At 40.4% G+C, this 15,006-nt stretch overlaps 1 protein-coding gene across 1 annotated transcript in view; it reads right to left on the bottom strand.

Annotated features, from left to right (window-relative positions):
• PHF20L1 (PHD finger protein 20-like 1) overlaps positions 1–15,006 on the bottom strand; it is a 105,861-nt gene that overhangs the window by 27,185 nt on the left and 63,670 nt on the right. Inside the window, exons 9-11 of the mRNA XM_018563078.1 lie at positions 11,781–11,979; positions 7,968–8,135; positions 6,672–6,866 (exon numbers count right to left, since the gene is read on the bottom strand). Of these exons, the coding sequence (XP_018418580.1) occupies positions 6,672–6,866; positions 7,968–8,135; positions 11,781–11,979 (562 nt within the window). The remainder of the gene's footprint in view (positions 1–6,671; positions 6,867–7,967; positions 8,136–11,780; positions 11,980–15,006) is intronic.

Genomic DNA, 15,006 nt, shown 5'->3' on the forward strand with positions numbered 1-15,006 from the left:
ATATGAAATAGTAGTTCCACCCTCTAACTCATGGCAAAGGTATATGCACCACAAGATTTGCTGAACAGAATTAAAAATATATTTTCAAGTAACTATGTTAACAAAATTATCATTTTTTATTACAGATGTCTGCTTGGAGTTCCACTTTAACATCCAGAAGTTTGACCCTGGTCTGCATGAGTGGATGCTGCGGCAAACATTACACCCCAATCCCACCGCAAATACATAAGGCTTCTTGTGAAAGTAACGGCATGTCCGTCTCTGGACAGAAATAGATCCTGCACGGAGCAACTCATGAAACTTGCAGCCCTGTGATGAGACCTCGTACACTAGTAGATGTGATAGAACACATAGCAGATGCATAATATGTCCTCCTATCCAGATCACGGTGACCAGTCACTCTTTGTTCTCACTTGGGAAACTTACCATGATTCTGGAGGACCAGACAGTGATTACAGAGTGTGCAGAGAATGACTGAGGTGGTGACGCATGCAGGCTGCTAGGCCTGCTCTCGTTAAATAATTGATGACGGATAGGAGCACTACAGCAGTGGAGTCTGCCTAATGTAGAACCGTCATCTAAAAATCAGACTTGCAGGGGGAACATGTGGCTGCTTCGAAATTAGTATGTGAGTATTCTTACATGGACATCTGTCAATGCGTTACATTTAAAAGGCAAGAGCTCAGATTGGTGATCAGACAAGAGACAGTCGTTAACGTTTGCCAACTGTCTTTGTCTGCAGGTCAGGCAATAAACATTTTATGTCAATGTATAACATTCCGTATTGTAGTGAACAGCAAGCCCTTTCCAGGTAAGAAGACAATCCATTTATTTTGTGTATAATATGTATGAAAGCTGTGTTGCTGGTTGTGAGCTTTATGTTCGTTATCACACAGACAATACATCCAATTAGTGGGCCCTGTACAGAACCAAGCAGCTGTTTAAAGGGACCCTGTCATTAAAACAATGTTGTGTCTGTATAACTGTAGAGTTTATTTTTGTGTGTGCATGAATATTTCAATAAAATCAGTGTCCTTTTAACCGCTTCAGTGCCAGCCTGTTACACCCCCTTCATTAACAGCCCAGTTTTCAGCGCTGTGCAAGTTTTGGCTGAGAATTCCTCCCTCATGCAAAATGTATTTTTATATCATTTTCTTGCAGCAAATAGAGCTTTCTTTAAGTGGTATTCAATAACATTTTTGTTTTTTACTTTATACAGTAAAAAAGACCAAAAAAAAAAATTGAAAAAGCCGGTTTCTCTTACTTTTGCTTATAAATGGTAATAAATAAAATGTTAGGACAGTATAAAAATCCCTGAAATGACCCCTTTTTGAAAAGTACACACTCCAAGGTGATCTGATTGTTTTTTGGCCGCAATTTTTTGGAAATTAAGAAACATGCCGGTATTGAGGGGGTTAAAACATGGAGCTTGGTAACAGTGTGCAAGATGCAATAAATGTACCGGTCATAGAGAGGCAGGCGGAGGTGAAAGGGTTCATGTACAAGTCACATACAGTGGGAGGATGGAGATGAAGGGGTTGATGTGCAGGAGAAGGGAGGTGAAATGGTTAATATACAGGTGACAGAATGGCTCTAACATAAACAGGAGGGGGGAGATATTGTTAAAATTATTAAAATTCTTATTATTTTTGTCTGCTGCTACTGCAGCTTGTTTCCACTAGTGAGTAATGAATGGATGACTCTCCCATGCCTCTGATGTAAGAGGAAGGGGAAGGCCTCGCAATGTAAACAGTGCAATGCGATCGTTAAGATAACCAATCACAGGACACAGAGGTGGTCCAATCAGATGTCTGTAAAGCCGTGGCTCTCCATTGTCTAGTGACAGTGGAAGCACTGACTGCATTCAGCACACAAGTTCACAGGATGTAGCAGTACGTTTTCCCGGAACAATGTGCCAGCAGACCGGCTGTTTTGATACAGTGGCCGGTCCACAGATGGTTAACCACTTGCCCCCCCCCCCAAAAAAAAAAATTCATATATTTTGTGAAAGCAGAGGCCATGTAGAATGAAAAAAATGCTAGTTGCAATTTTATATGTCGCAGGGTTTTTGCTGAAATTTTTATCAAACCTGTATTTTTAGGATAAAATAAAATGAAATTTAGTTCACAGAAACAGAATACCCAATTTTTGGGTAAAATATAAAAGATGGGGTCAAGTCGGGTAAATAGATACCAAACATGTCATGCCTTAAAATTGCGTATGTCCGTGAAACCGTAAAACAACTATAAGGTCTCGTTCCCACCTTGGCGTATTTCCGCCCATCCCTAACGCGCTACAAAACGGCCCACGCCTGAAAAGGTACATGTACTACTTTGGGCCGTTTTGTTGCGCATTTCCATTGGGATACAGCCAAGTAGCCTTCGGAAACGCGCGGTAAAAAAACGCGCGACAGACGCGCATAGCAATATGCCTAGGTGTGAACGAGACCTTATACCCAAAATTTCCCATAGGCAATGCATTAAAAGGTTTTGCTAATAACACTAAACTGATTAACAGTGATTGATGGCCTTAGAATTATTGCTCGCGGTGATATGAAACATGTGGCGCAATTGTCATTTTTGCACGTAGGCGCACCCGACGCGTGATTGCGCTGGTATGTGCTTGTACGTGGGGGTGGGGGACTTTAAAAATTGTTACTTTAATTATGAATTTTTGTATTTCTTTTTTACACTAAACTGTATTGATTTCACATAAGGAGCTAACAAGCCCACTGTGTAATAACAGATAGGGTGTGAGCGGTCCTATTTATGAAGACATCAGGGGTCTGATGGAGCCCCTATCTGCACCCCAAGAAAAATCCTAGTACTTCCAAGCATAGGTATAGAGGAACATGTGCCAGTTCTGGGTCAATCAGACCTGCCACTTAGGGAGTCCATAGCCATGTCTAGAGTAACGCCAGCGATTCCATTTACATAGTGGTCTCCTTTCACTTACAGAGGAGTGAACGGAGAAGTGAGGAAGCAGAAGCAAGTGTGTGCAGCAGAGGTGGGGGATTAAAGTGAATCTGCCGATCTGTCCTGAATGACAAAAGTACAGATTCACCTTAAAGCTATAATCTGAGCTAAACCAATAGAACTTTGTGTATTCCCACTTGAATATCGGCGCACTTGGTGTATTTCTTATGTACAAATCCAGCATAAAACAAATCTAGCCCTTTGCCTCTGTGAACGAGTTTCCTGGATTAAAGTCCAATCACTTCTCTCTCCTAGCCTGGTCTAGTCATTGCCCCCTCCTGTAGCTTTTTGCCAATTCCCTGTAGCTGGAGGGTCCTATTGGGTTCCTCTCACAAGTCTGCTCTCTGCACAGGCTATGTGCAGTACTGGGATGATGTTACGGTCACTTTTACAAGGTAATATTGGGTTTGCAAAGGCATTTGGAGCACACAAAGTGGATTTTGGTCATTTGGGGCTACTGAGCAATATATATTCATTTATACTATGTATGCCTGGAATTTGGCTTTAAATTCTAGGGGTTATGTTGAAGCCGAAATTAACTCACCAATCTAATGGCTTCCCAAAAGAAAGTTCTAGTTAGAAATGTTCAATAAACCTTAACCAAACCAACACCAATGTTGTCTTATAATGTTTTATATACAATGGGGGATGGGGGGGAGGATTTATCAAAACGGGAGCAGACAAAATCTGGAGAAGATTTGCACTGCAGCCAATCAGCTTCTCTCTCTCTTTTTCAAATCTTACCTGAGCAAACTGAAGAGAGAAACTGATCGGTTGCCATGGGCAATTGCTCCAGTTTTGATAAATTCTCCCCTATTCTACCTACTAGCATATGCGCAATGTATGCTACATTCAAGGTGTGCCTCCGAGGATGACTGTCACAGTTGCCAATGTTCTTCAACCAAAATTTCATTGCCACAGCTTCACTTGTAAAGTACCTTGGCAAGTACAGATCTTTACAGAGGCTAAGATGGTGCTGTCCTTAGTTAGGGAGAATAGGAGGGGTTAGTTCCCCTTTTAGGTGTTCACTTCGGGGATAGGTATAGGTGAAAGCGGGGGTTGGGCAAAATGCGGCCCTCCAGCTGTGTGTAAAATTTCAAATCCCATCATGCATTTGCCTCTGGGAGTCGTGTCTGTCAGAGTCTTGTAATGCCTAATGGGAATTGTAGATGCACCACAGCTGGAGGGCCGCAGTTCGCCCACCTCTAGGTTAAGGGATAGAACAAGAATAGCAGTTTGGTGTATAGGCTAGCGTAACGATAGGCAAACTAAAAAAAGGAAATCACATATGATGCACTGACACTAGTCCACTCTTTGTCAGAGTTTTATAACATGTACATCCTGCCAGCAGCTCTTTTCTTTTTCCACTTTCTGTAAAAGGATGACAATGCTGCTCATTCTGCAGTGAAATCAGATGCCACTTTGTAAACAAGGTCCTTTTCAGATGTAGCAACAGATCATTTTTCTTTTAGAATAAAGCTTTAAGCCTCATGAATAAAAGCTGACCATTGTAAGCTCCATCAGCTGTGTTGTGTGGTTTGTCCCAAAATTATCAGTCACTCTTGCTGGACAGCTTGGTATGCATGTAATGTGCAGAAAAATGCAAACAATTGTATGTGGGAAAGAAAGGAATTCATACACCGAACATTGTCATTACAGGTATCAACCCCATGCACTTATCAGAATAAAAAATGTTTTGCTATAGAAGTTGAGCTGAGGTTAAGAGTTACATTTAAGCCTGAACTCTGCAATAAGTAAATACTGACTAAATACAAGAGCCATGTGTATTCTTACTTGAATTTCGGTGAGCTTTGTGTATTTCTTCCAGATCTGTACAGTAATCCAGTATGAAACGTGGAGCTTCCTGTAATAAAGACCACTCACTGCTGCTCTCTCTCCTTGTGCAGGGTGACTGGTCTTGTCTCCACCCCCTCCTCTAATAAAGACCACTCACTGCTGCTCTCTCTCCTTGTGCAGGGTCACTGGTCATGTCTCCACCCCTTCCTGTAATAAAGACCGGTCACTGCTGTTCTCTCCTTGTGCAGGGTAACTGGTCTTGTCTCAGCCCCTTCCTGTAATAAAGACCAGTCACTGCTGCTCTCTATCCTTAACAATGGTGACTGGTCTTGTCTCCGCCCCCCTTCTGTAATAAAGACCGGTCACTGCTGCTCTATCTCGTTGTGCAGGGTGACTGGTCTTGTGTCCGCTCCCTCCTGTAATAAAGACCGTCACTGCTGTTCTTTCTCCTTGTGCAGGGTGACCGGTCCTGTCTCTGCCCCTCCTGAAGTTTTCTGCAGGCAGCATGTAATCAGTGGGGCCTGCTGGGTCCCTCCCACAGCTCTGCTCTCTGCACGGCAATGCCACCGCTACGTTTACAAGGTGAAAATTGGCTTGGAAAAGCATCTGGTGTAAACAAAATGGATTTCCCCCCTAAATGGCTAATAAATATATAAAATTATGTTTTTTGTGTCCAGAGTTTAACATTAGGGTTAGTTGTCGTTAAGGGCTGTGATTAGAGGTTTAGATTATCTGTTAGGGATTAGGTGGATTAGGATTGAAAACCAACTGAAGACCCCTTTTCAGGCTGCATGTTGTCAGGCTGCATAAACAGTAACAGATGTGGGTGTCTATTTAATTTTTCTATGTACTATTGTATTGCTGTTAGGGTTAAAGTGCCCTGTGCTGGCAGCACATTATAGATCCAGACCGCTTTTCAACACAGAGCATATAGCCCTCTGTTTAAGATGCCCCCTGTATAGTGCTGTAGTCAAGCAACTGAACCATTACTTTCTGCATCAACTCACCCCCACACAATTATTAACTTTAGCATACTGTGATAGTACTATATAAATTCTGTATAACAAAAAATTATGGATGCACCGAGACTAGTATCAGTATCGGTGCCGAGTATTTGGCCGATTTCTAGCCCGATACCTTAGCTTCCGTTATGAGGAAGCCGGGCAGCGTGTAATGACTCGCTGCTTAGCTTCCTGATTGGTCGGGAAGCTGGCCAATCAGGAAAATGGATGACGAGTTATTACCCGCCCCCTGGCTTTCTGATGGGCAAGAAAACCTGCTTCATGCTCCCTCGTCCCCTGGTGACGAGGGAGCATGGAGCCGGCTCCCCAGCCAATCAGAAAGTCAGGGCTGTGTAATCAGGAAGCCGGGCAACGAGGGAGCATGGAGACGGCTTCCCTGCTAATCGAGAAGCCGGTTGGCGAGACTTTAGACAGCGCCTGGCTTCCTTAATGGGACTTCCAGCATTATTCCAGCAAGATATCGGTACTCGTACGCGATACCAAAAAAACGGTATTGTTACATCCCTATAAAAAATGATTAATAAAAAGCCTGTCATGCTCTCTACACACTTGTCAGAGGCAAGCTCCTTATGTCTAAATAGCTTGCATGAAGTTCGGTTTCATATTAGTTTTCATATATTTGAACAAAAAAATAAGTTAAAAATTCATTTCAATTTAAATAAAAAAAATGTAGTTAAATCTGTATAACAGACACTTGAAAAAATATACAGGTTTTAAAGTGAACAGAAAGAAAAGCCTTGTATACACCTACCCATCACCGCAAAACAGAGAGAAGATGACAAACCAGGAAAGAGCCTCGGACTTTGCAGTCGGTTGAGTGTGAATCTTCCTGCATACATACCAAGTAGTCAAGCGCTTGTAAACTCAAGAACTTTACCTGATGACGTTGAAGCTATTCTTCCATCAGCTAGTGCTTTGGAAGAATAGTTTATCAATTGTAAATGTTCCTTTTCTTTAGTGGTGCGGTCAGTGTGGAAAGTGGTTTTTAGGCCTACGGGAGTTGTTATGTCGGTGTTACAGCTTAGGTCAAGAGGTTCAAGCTTCTCCTGAGGCACAAAGGCAACATCGGGTACTATATAAACAAAAGAATGTGATAGAGTATTACAATATGACATCCCGTGTGAACATAGGAATGACATTCATTATCTATTGTAATCAATATTTCAAGTGTTGTATAGAGAGGCTGCAATTCCAGACAAGATAAAAAAAACTCTTTGTACAGCACACCGATTGTAAGTATATATAAAAAAGGTTTTACTGTAAAAAAAGGTTAAACATCGATTGTCATTTATTTAATTAAAATGCAATTTTACCAGCATTAAGAAAACCAAGATCCTTTATTTTTAGGAGGAATCCGTTTCTGGAACTGATGTTCAAGTGAGAATTATAAATGTTCTAAAGATTTCATGTTTTAGAATTATATTTAAATTGGAACTCCAGTCAAAACATTTTTGAAATGCGTTCCAATACCCTATTAACAAAAATGGAGCTTATTTGTGCTTCACTGAGCTGTAGATCCTGTAGGATCTAAAGCAACATTTTTGTTAATAGTTAAAGTACTTGAATGCATTTTGAAGGTTTAATTCTTGAGTTTAGTATCAGTCCCAACTGCCAGATGGGTCCCAACATGGCTCTCAGGGTACACCCTAAATTTACAAAATTGATGAAAAATGTTATTCGTCATGACAATTGTGTAAAAACCACCAACGTGCAGGGGGAAACAGGCTATTTGGAACAGGAGAGTCCAAATAGCCCGTTCCATCGGGGCTTAAATGGACCTGGACCAGACAGGAAGGCCTAGACAAAAGATTTTCTTTTTTTGGGGGGATATTCTCGGGTCAAAATCTAATAACGCACAGACTGCTCTGGTCACTGATTTAGCATTCTAAGAGCATGTGTCAATGCCATCAGGTTGAGAATGTTTTTTCACAACTTTTAGAATTCACTGACAGGTTGCATCCCCCAAAACCTGTACGCAGCAAAGACCCATCAACACAGGCCCTAAACCAAAATGTAAGGATAAAAAAATCAGAGTGATTCAAAACTTTCCACAAAATAACCAGAAATAATAAAACATTATGGCTGGAATTCCAGTTTAAAAAAAAAACTGAACTGAGAAGCCAGGGATTATGTGTACCCTGTTTTCTCATTACTCAATAAATTGATGAATTACCCTTGGCTACTGAAAGGTCGTGAGGAGTCTGAATGTAGCCTGGCAGGCCTTTTCCATCTTTGAAAGGCAGTCGCGGAACTTCACTGGGGGTCGAGGTGGTTAAGCGTTGAGATCTCCTTCGGTTGTTACGTCTAGAAGACCTAGAATGTTTTGCGTTGTGTGGCGTACCTATAAAGAGAAATCTTTCAATGATTATGACATGGAATTGTACAACCCATCAGGTGCCAAAAACAATAAAGCTGGTGATACTACAAGAAAATTGTTTTTTATGTAGGCAATTTGCTAAAAAAAAAAACAGTATGTACTAAAGATTGTAATGCTTGATTGGATTCAACAGATTTTACAACATTATTATATTGTGCAGGAATGTTTTTACAGATGTATCCGATATGCTATTTAGCCCGAGCAATCCCTACATTTTTGTAGTCACAGCCGTGCAAAATGTCAATTTGTAAATAAATAAATAAGCACATGCATTTAAGAAATGTAAGCATGTCATAGCAATGTCATGAAGGAAACCTGTTATTTACTTATAAAATTCAACATGTAATATAAAAGCTTATTTTAATGCAATAAGAAGACAGGAATCGCACGAAGAAATAAGTTATACAAAAACACAAAGGGGTCTATTTATATAATTTTTCACACAAGACTCAGAACTTGCACCCAGCATTAATTTTCCTATTGAATCTGAATACAATGTGTGAATTTTGGGTGAAAACATTTGTAAATACTCCCTATGAGATATTTTGAAGTCAAGGTAAAGCCTGTTTCTGTTAATTTTGGGTAGCGTGTGGAAGGATTATACCCTTTGTCAGATTTCTATTGTTCTCTGTGTCTCTAAATCACCGAGACGGGAACGCAGGGGGTTGCAGAGCAATAAAAACCGGCATGAGGCTCAAACCGTCTCTTCGAAAGAAACCAAATATGAGAAATGCATTGTTAGGGGTGCCTACCCTTTATATTTGCCAACTTTTTACTGTATTGTAATGTTCTAATGAAGTTAGGATCATCCGTGTTATCTTTAAACAGAACCAATCTTAAGACTGTATTACAAAATCACAAGACCACAGATAACTACAGGTGGGGTCGGCTGATTTCTGTAGCAGGGCCTTGTACTAAGTAGCGTGGAACATTTTTTGCATTCCAAGGCATAATTCTGAATTTTGAGTGGAACATACTGCCGGACTAAATTGATAGTGTGCATCTATAACTGATAAAAAAGCAACAAATAAAAAAATATACCAAAACTTAAGTAAATTAAGCAACTGAAATTGACAAATATCTATATAAATAAATATACTTATAACTTAATTTTACATACACTTTACCTGTTTATGTTTTAAAGGGTATGCATAGCCAAATTATTATTTTTAGTTTTAGATAAGACCACAGATTTTAAACGGGTTTAAAATCCCCAATAGGTTGTTTTTTTTTACTGTATTGGTGGGGAGATTTCCCCTTACTTCCCTTCTTGGAGAAAGAAGACAACGAAATAGAAGAAAATGAGAAAAAAAAGATGAAAAAGACACTAAAAAAGAAGAAACCGAAAAAGAAGAACACAAAAAGGACGAAGAAAAGAAGATAAAGTGACAGAAGATGAAGAAGAGGACAAAGGCAAAGATGCAGAAGAAAAAGACAAAGAAGATGACAAAGAAAACAAAGAAGACGAAGACAAAGAAGACGAAGACAAAGAAGACGAAGACAAAGAAGACAAAGAAGACGAAGACAAAGAAGGAGAAGATAAAGAAGATGACAAAGAAAACGAAGAAGAAGATGACAAAAAAAAAAAAGACGAAAAAGATGAAGAAGACGATGTAGAAGAAGCAGGAATATTTCACCTCCCCTCTTGTTCTGATGACAACTCTGAACCTTAGGGTTTTCCCTTACTTTCTGTCATTGTGACAATGGTGACTAAGACAAGAAGGGAGGTGAATCTCACCAATCCAAACCAAAACTTAAAATAATGATTTTTGCCTTTACATACACTCTAAATGAAAAAGTTAATTTCATTCGATGTAAGCACTTTTAGTGGCTAACCTTGCATACCACTAAAAGGGAACAAAAAAGAGGAATTGTTGTGGCTAAAAACGAATATTTCCATTCAAACAGACCTGCACAATATATAAGCATTTTTTTTTTTTAATTACTATTGGGCCAGAAGGGTTCTAAATACCACTTCTACTTGTATCTCTTGGTGTACATATATTTATTTATAAGGAAACTATAATGAACCGAGTGTCGTCCAAACCTAAACAACCAACATTCTGAGGTGAATGATAATCATCTTCAACCTCATCTTTAAATTTGGGCCAATGGCTGTATAATGATTTACTTACTGGAACTTGTCATTTGAAACCATCAAGATAACTTTCTAAACATTTATATTAGCCGGCACTAACCCCTCACAAAGGCAAACAAAAACTTGGTGAATTGTTAAAAAAAAGTACCCAACTAAAAATATTTTGTGTTTTGTTAAATGCACCAAAAAATTATTAGTTAACAGGAATTCTCCTTTTCTTTTGCTATGCTCAGGATAGCATCCTGAAATCACCAATACCAACTCATTAAAGTCAACTTGTCAGCCATTTTAAAAGGAAACTATAATAGTTTGGGGTAAGTTTTCTATGAATTAAAGCTGAGCTCTGGACACAAAAACTTTAACCAAAATATATTCCTCAATAGCTACAAAAGATATAAATGCACTTTGTGTGCACCAAATGAAAATCGTGAAAACAGGATAACAGAACAGACTTTTTGGACAAATAAATGTTCAAAAGCAATTTGTGGTTCCTGCACATAGACAGGACTTTTTTCTTTAAAAATAGATGATTTAACTTAATTTCAAGCAGGTAACATTTTTTCATCCCTTGCAATTGAGCTACCCCGGCTGCGGCACTCTCAGTATTTTGCGGGCAATAGCCCGCTATATACTGAGCTTTGGGTCACGGGAGGGGTTGAGTATATGTCCTCCCGTGATCCTAAATAGAACTATGGGGAAAAACATTTACCCCAGAGTTCTCTTTTGAGTGCTGGTTTTTGTCTAGGTTCAAAAATAAAAAAGTTATACTCACAGGAAAATTCCTTTGCTTCAATGGGGCAGGAGACAGGCAGGAGGGAGGGCTCTGAGGATTGGGTGAGCATACAGTATCTTGATTATTTCTGAACTTAGACAAAAGCGAGCAGTTAACTATTGCAGTGTGGGGGTAGCCCCACTGTAAGGGTTAATAAAAATTCAACCTAAAGATAGCACGAACAGCGCTCTCGGATTGGACCTATGGGATTGAATTGTGTGTCCCTAACTAGCCTGCAGCCCTGGGAAACAGGAGGAGTACCTGTACTTGTGGAAACCAACGTGAGGGCGCAAAACTAAAGGGGCTGCAATATTCGGTCCAGTCAGATAGCCCCTTTAGTTTTGCGCCCTCACGTTTGTCTTTTTGGTTTAAAAATTCTACCTGGAGTTCTTCTTTAATGTAAAAGGTAATTTAAACTTTAATTTTTTCTAATAAAAGATAGGGTCCAAAAAATTAAAAATAACTATCTCTAGATAGATAGATAGATATACACTGTATTTACACTCACACATACCATACACAAATAAAAAATAAAACGGACCCAAAACAATTATAGTTTTCTTTTTTTTAAATAAACTTTTTGTGTTTGGTGAGTAGCTAAGTAATTTGAAAGCGGTTGAAAAATAGAAAAATAAGCACAAAAATGCAAAGTCAACTGTGATAAACTTATACTGTGTGGTCTGAGATATATTTGCTGTAATAGGAAATAGGAGATGGGATTCAAGTATCAGATCCTCGCCTTGCTTTAGCTGTGGATCAATATTGCATATAGGGGACTTTTTACACCCTGAGAAGTCGCCAAGCTCCTGTTTGTCTTTCTTGCTGCGAGCCTTCCCGGAAGACATAGGCGGTGACAGCTGCGTGGTTGTCACTGTCATGCCAGAATGGCATTTATCAACTTCACTTTGATTCTGTGTCTGGGGTTTAGGAGTACTCGCCTAGATAAAAGAAAATAAGATTACAGTCATATTTGCATGATGCATCCAGTACAGGTTTTTACAGCAGAGTTCTTTATAGCAGATTTCAGCTGAAGCAAATAAATGTGTAAAAAGATTTTTTTTTTTAAAACATTAACCAGCTAATTGAAAAACATACAAACGTATTTTCAAGTAATATAAACTAGCAATGTAATTCTTGTCAATGGCATATACATTAAGAGAGAAAGTTGAAGGAATATCAATCATTAATGAGCTCCAGAGGAGACTAAAAGTATTTAAACCAAATAGGCGCCAAAAAGTAATTTGTTTGTATTTTTTTTTACTCTGCATTTGTAGGTTTAGTGCAGCATTTTCACAACCAGAGTGCCATGGCACCCGGATTGCCTTCTGGCTTTGTCAGGGGTTCCTTCAAAGTGGGAGAGTCATGTGAAAGGTCAGTACGCGAACCCCATTGCACACCTAACCGATATGACCCTTATGTCTGAAGTGAAGGGAGGCTTCTGATGTAAAGGGGAGGGGGGGGGAGGTGCAGACGCTGACGTCAAGGAGAAAACGGCACATTGGTTGTTTTTTTGCCTGGGGTCCCCCCTTTAAAATCTACTAGTCTAGATTAGAAACACTAGTCTGATTCTTACCTTCCATTTAGCATTCTCAACACCAGCCAAAACCCTTTTTTTCCTCAGATTTGGACAGAGTGTTAAAGAGTAAAACATCCAGTTTTTGGATTTTTGTTGTCTGACCACAGTGAGGTAATTTTTCCTCACTTCCTGTCACTGTGACCCTCGTGCAAGAAATACAGCAGTTGTACAGCAGCGGTTGTGCCCCAATTGGGGAGATTTTCCATCAATGTCCTTACAGGAAGTGAGGGGAAATCTCCATGACAGGGTCACAGATGGCAAATGGCAAAATGATTTATGTTTTGTCTGAAGTTGGGCTTTAGGGCCCAGTCACGCCATCAAGAGTGCGTTCCAGTGTGTTTGGCCTCTGGAACACAACCTGGCCAGCTCACTTTGTTTTGAGGCGGGAGGGGGGCGTGTCAGTGCATTGAACTCAATGGCACCGCAGCCACGCCCCCACGCAGCGCGATAACCGTCACCCGAAAGCTTGGCACATTAGGCCTGCAGTTCGGTCCAGTGCGATCTGCCACGCATTCACGTGGCGGCGTTTGCACCATGGGTGGTGGCCGTGGCTGCGGTGCCATTGAGTTCAATGCACTGCCACGCCCCCTCCCGCCCCAAAACAAAGTGAGCCGGCCGGGTTGCGTTCGAGGCCAAACGCACTTGATGGTGTGACTGGGCCCTGAAGCACTAAATAACATAAAATCCTCCCCGTCACATGAAACAGACCAGCATGGGTCATAGTTGATAAAACCCTCTATCTTAAAAGTTCAAATTGCACTGTGTAAAACTGTATCCACCAGAGCAAGCTGAAGGAGGACATGAAGGGAGTTTTTTTCCTGTTGTAGGAGTCTAATTAAAAGCAACCATAAACTGGAATTTAAATGTCATTTTCTGAGCGCATTTCCTCATTTCAAGCACCAAATTAATCTAAAAATGTTATTTACATTTTTTAGCCATACTTTTCATATTTAACCGATGCAAACAGAGAATACTGTCAGTAAACATATTCAACACTGGAATGTTGCACATAAAAAATATCAAATTTAGCAGTTTTGAATTGTAGATAATACGATACATGTAAAACAAAAGAAAAAAAGATGAATGCGTTATCAAATCTTATTATAATAATATTTTTTTTAAAAAGGGACATTGTTTTTTTTTTTCTGGCAGGTCATCCATTGCATCAAGCATTTGTAAGCAAAATCCATAGGTAACCTTACACCGTATGAGGAGGCACTTTGTTTCAGCCTTCCATTTAAAATTTGCTTCTAACAATCCAATGCAAGACTCCAAAGCAGAACATGAGATTTTGATCTACCTTTGCTAACGCTACTTTATCAATGTTTATTGGAAATGATTAGAGAGTTATTGCAATTAAATATCATAGTTTTGCTGTGTTGAATAAAGTATTAACTAGGGATGCACCGATACCGGTTTTTTTGTATCGAGTATGAGTACTGATATTTTTTTTCCAGTACTCGCCGATACCGAGTACCAGTGCCGTGTGCCCCGATTACCAGGAAGTCGGGCGGCAGATCATGACCCGCTATCTGGCTTCCTGATTGCCTGTGATGCTGGTGTTCTAGCGAAAGAACACCTGCTTCAGTTCCCGAGGCTGCCTGGAGGGGGGTCATAACCCACCGCCCAGCTTCCTGATTGGAAAGGAAGCTGGCTCCATGCTCCTTCAGCACTGCCAGGTCAGAGGGAGGTCTCCCTCTGGCCGGAAGTTTCAGTATCTGAGATAGGTTTCAGAGCATTTGGGGGACTACGAGTACTCTCCCAAATTTTAGTTACAGGCACCGATACCGATACTAGTATCGTTATTGGTGCATCCCTACCGTGTTTCCCCGAAAGTAAGACCTACCGTGTTTCCCCGAAAATAAGACCTAGTTCGGTGGTAGGTCTTATATTACAGAAATCCCTGAAGATAGTGCTAGGTCTTATTTTCGGGGTAGCTGCACATATAACTGAATTTTAAATGTCAAGACCGGCCGCAGCTCCCGCCCGATGGAAGCGTCATATCATCCGCCAACTTCGACACCGGGATCGGCAAAAGCACGCTGCCTTCCTGGACCCCGTCCAGTCCTGTGAGTACTCCTCCCCCAGCCCGGTACTGTCTGCCGTCGGGACTTTCCTGTACTAACACTGCACGGAGCAGAGAGCTCCAGACAGCTGCAGCCAGGTAAAAATAAGACATCCCCCCGAAAATAAGTCCTAGTGTCTTTTTTTGTGGAAAAAAATATATAAGACACTCTTATTTTCGGGGAAACACGGTAGTAACGATGATAATTTTTTATGTTAGAATACATTTACGTGTGTGTGTGTGTGTGTGTGTGTGTGTGTGTGTGTGTGTGTGTGTGTGTGTGTGTATCTATGACGTTGTGGGTATTTCGGTGTGTATCTATCA

This window comes from Nanorana parkeri, unplaced genomic scaffold (assembly GCF_000935625.1).
Source record: "Nanorana parkeri isolate BGI_ZX_2015 unplaced genomic scaffold, ASM93562v1 scaffold629, whole genome shotgun sequence".
NCBI lineage: Eukaryota > Metazoa > Chordata > Amphibia > Anura > Dicroglossidae > Nanorana > Nanorana parkeri.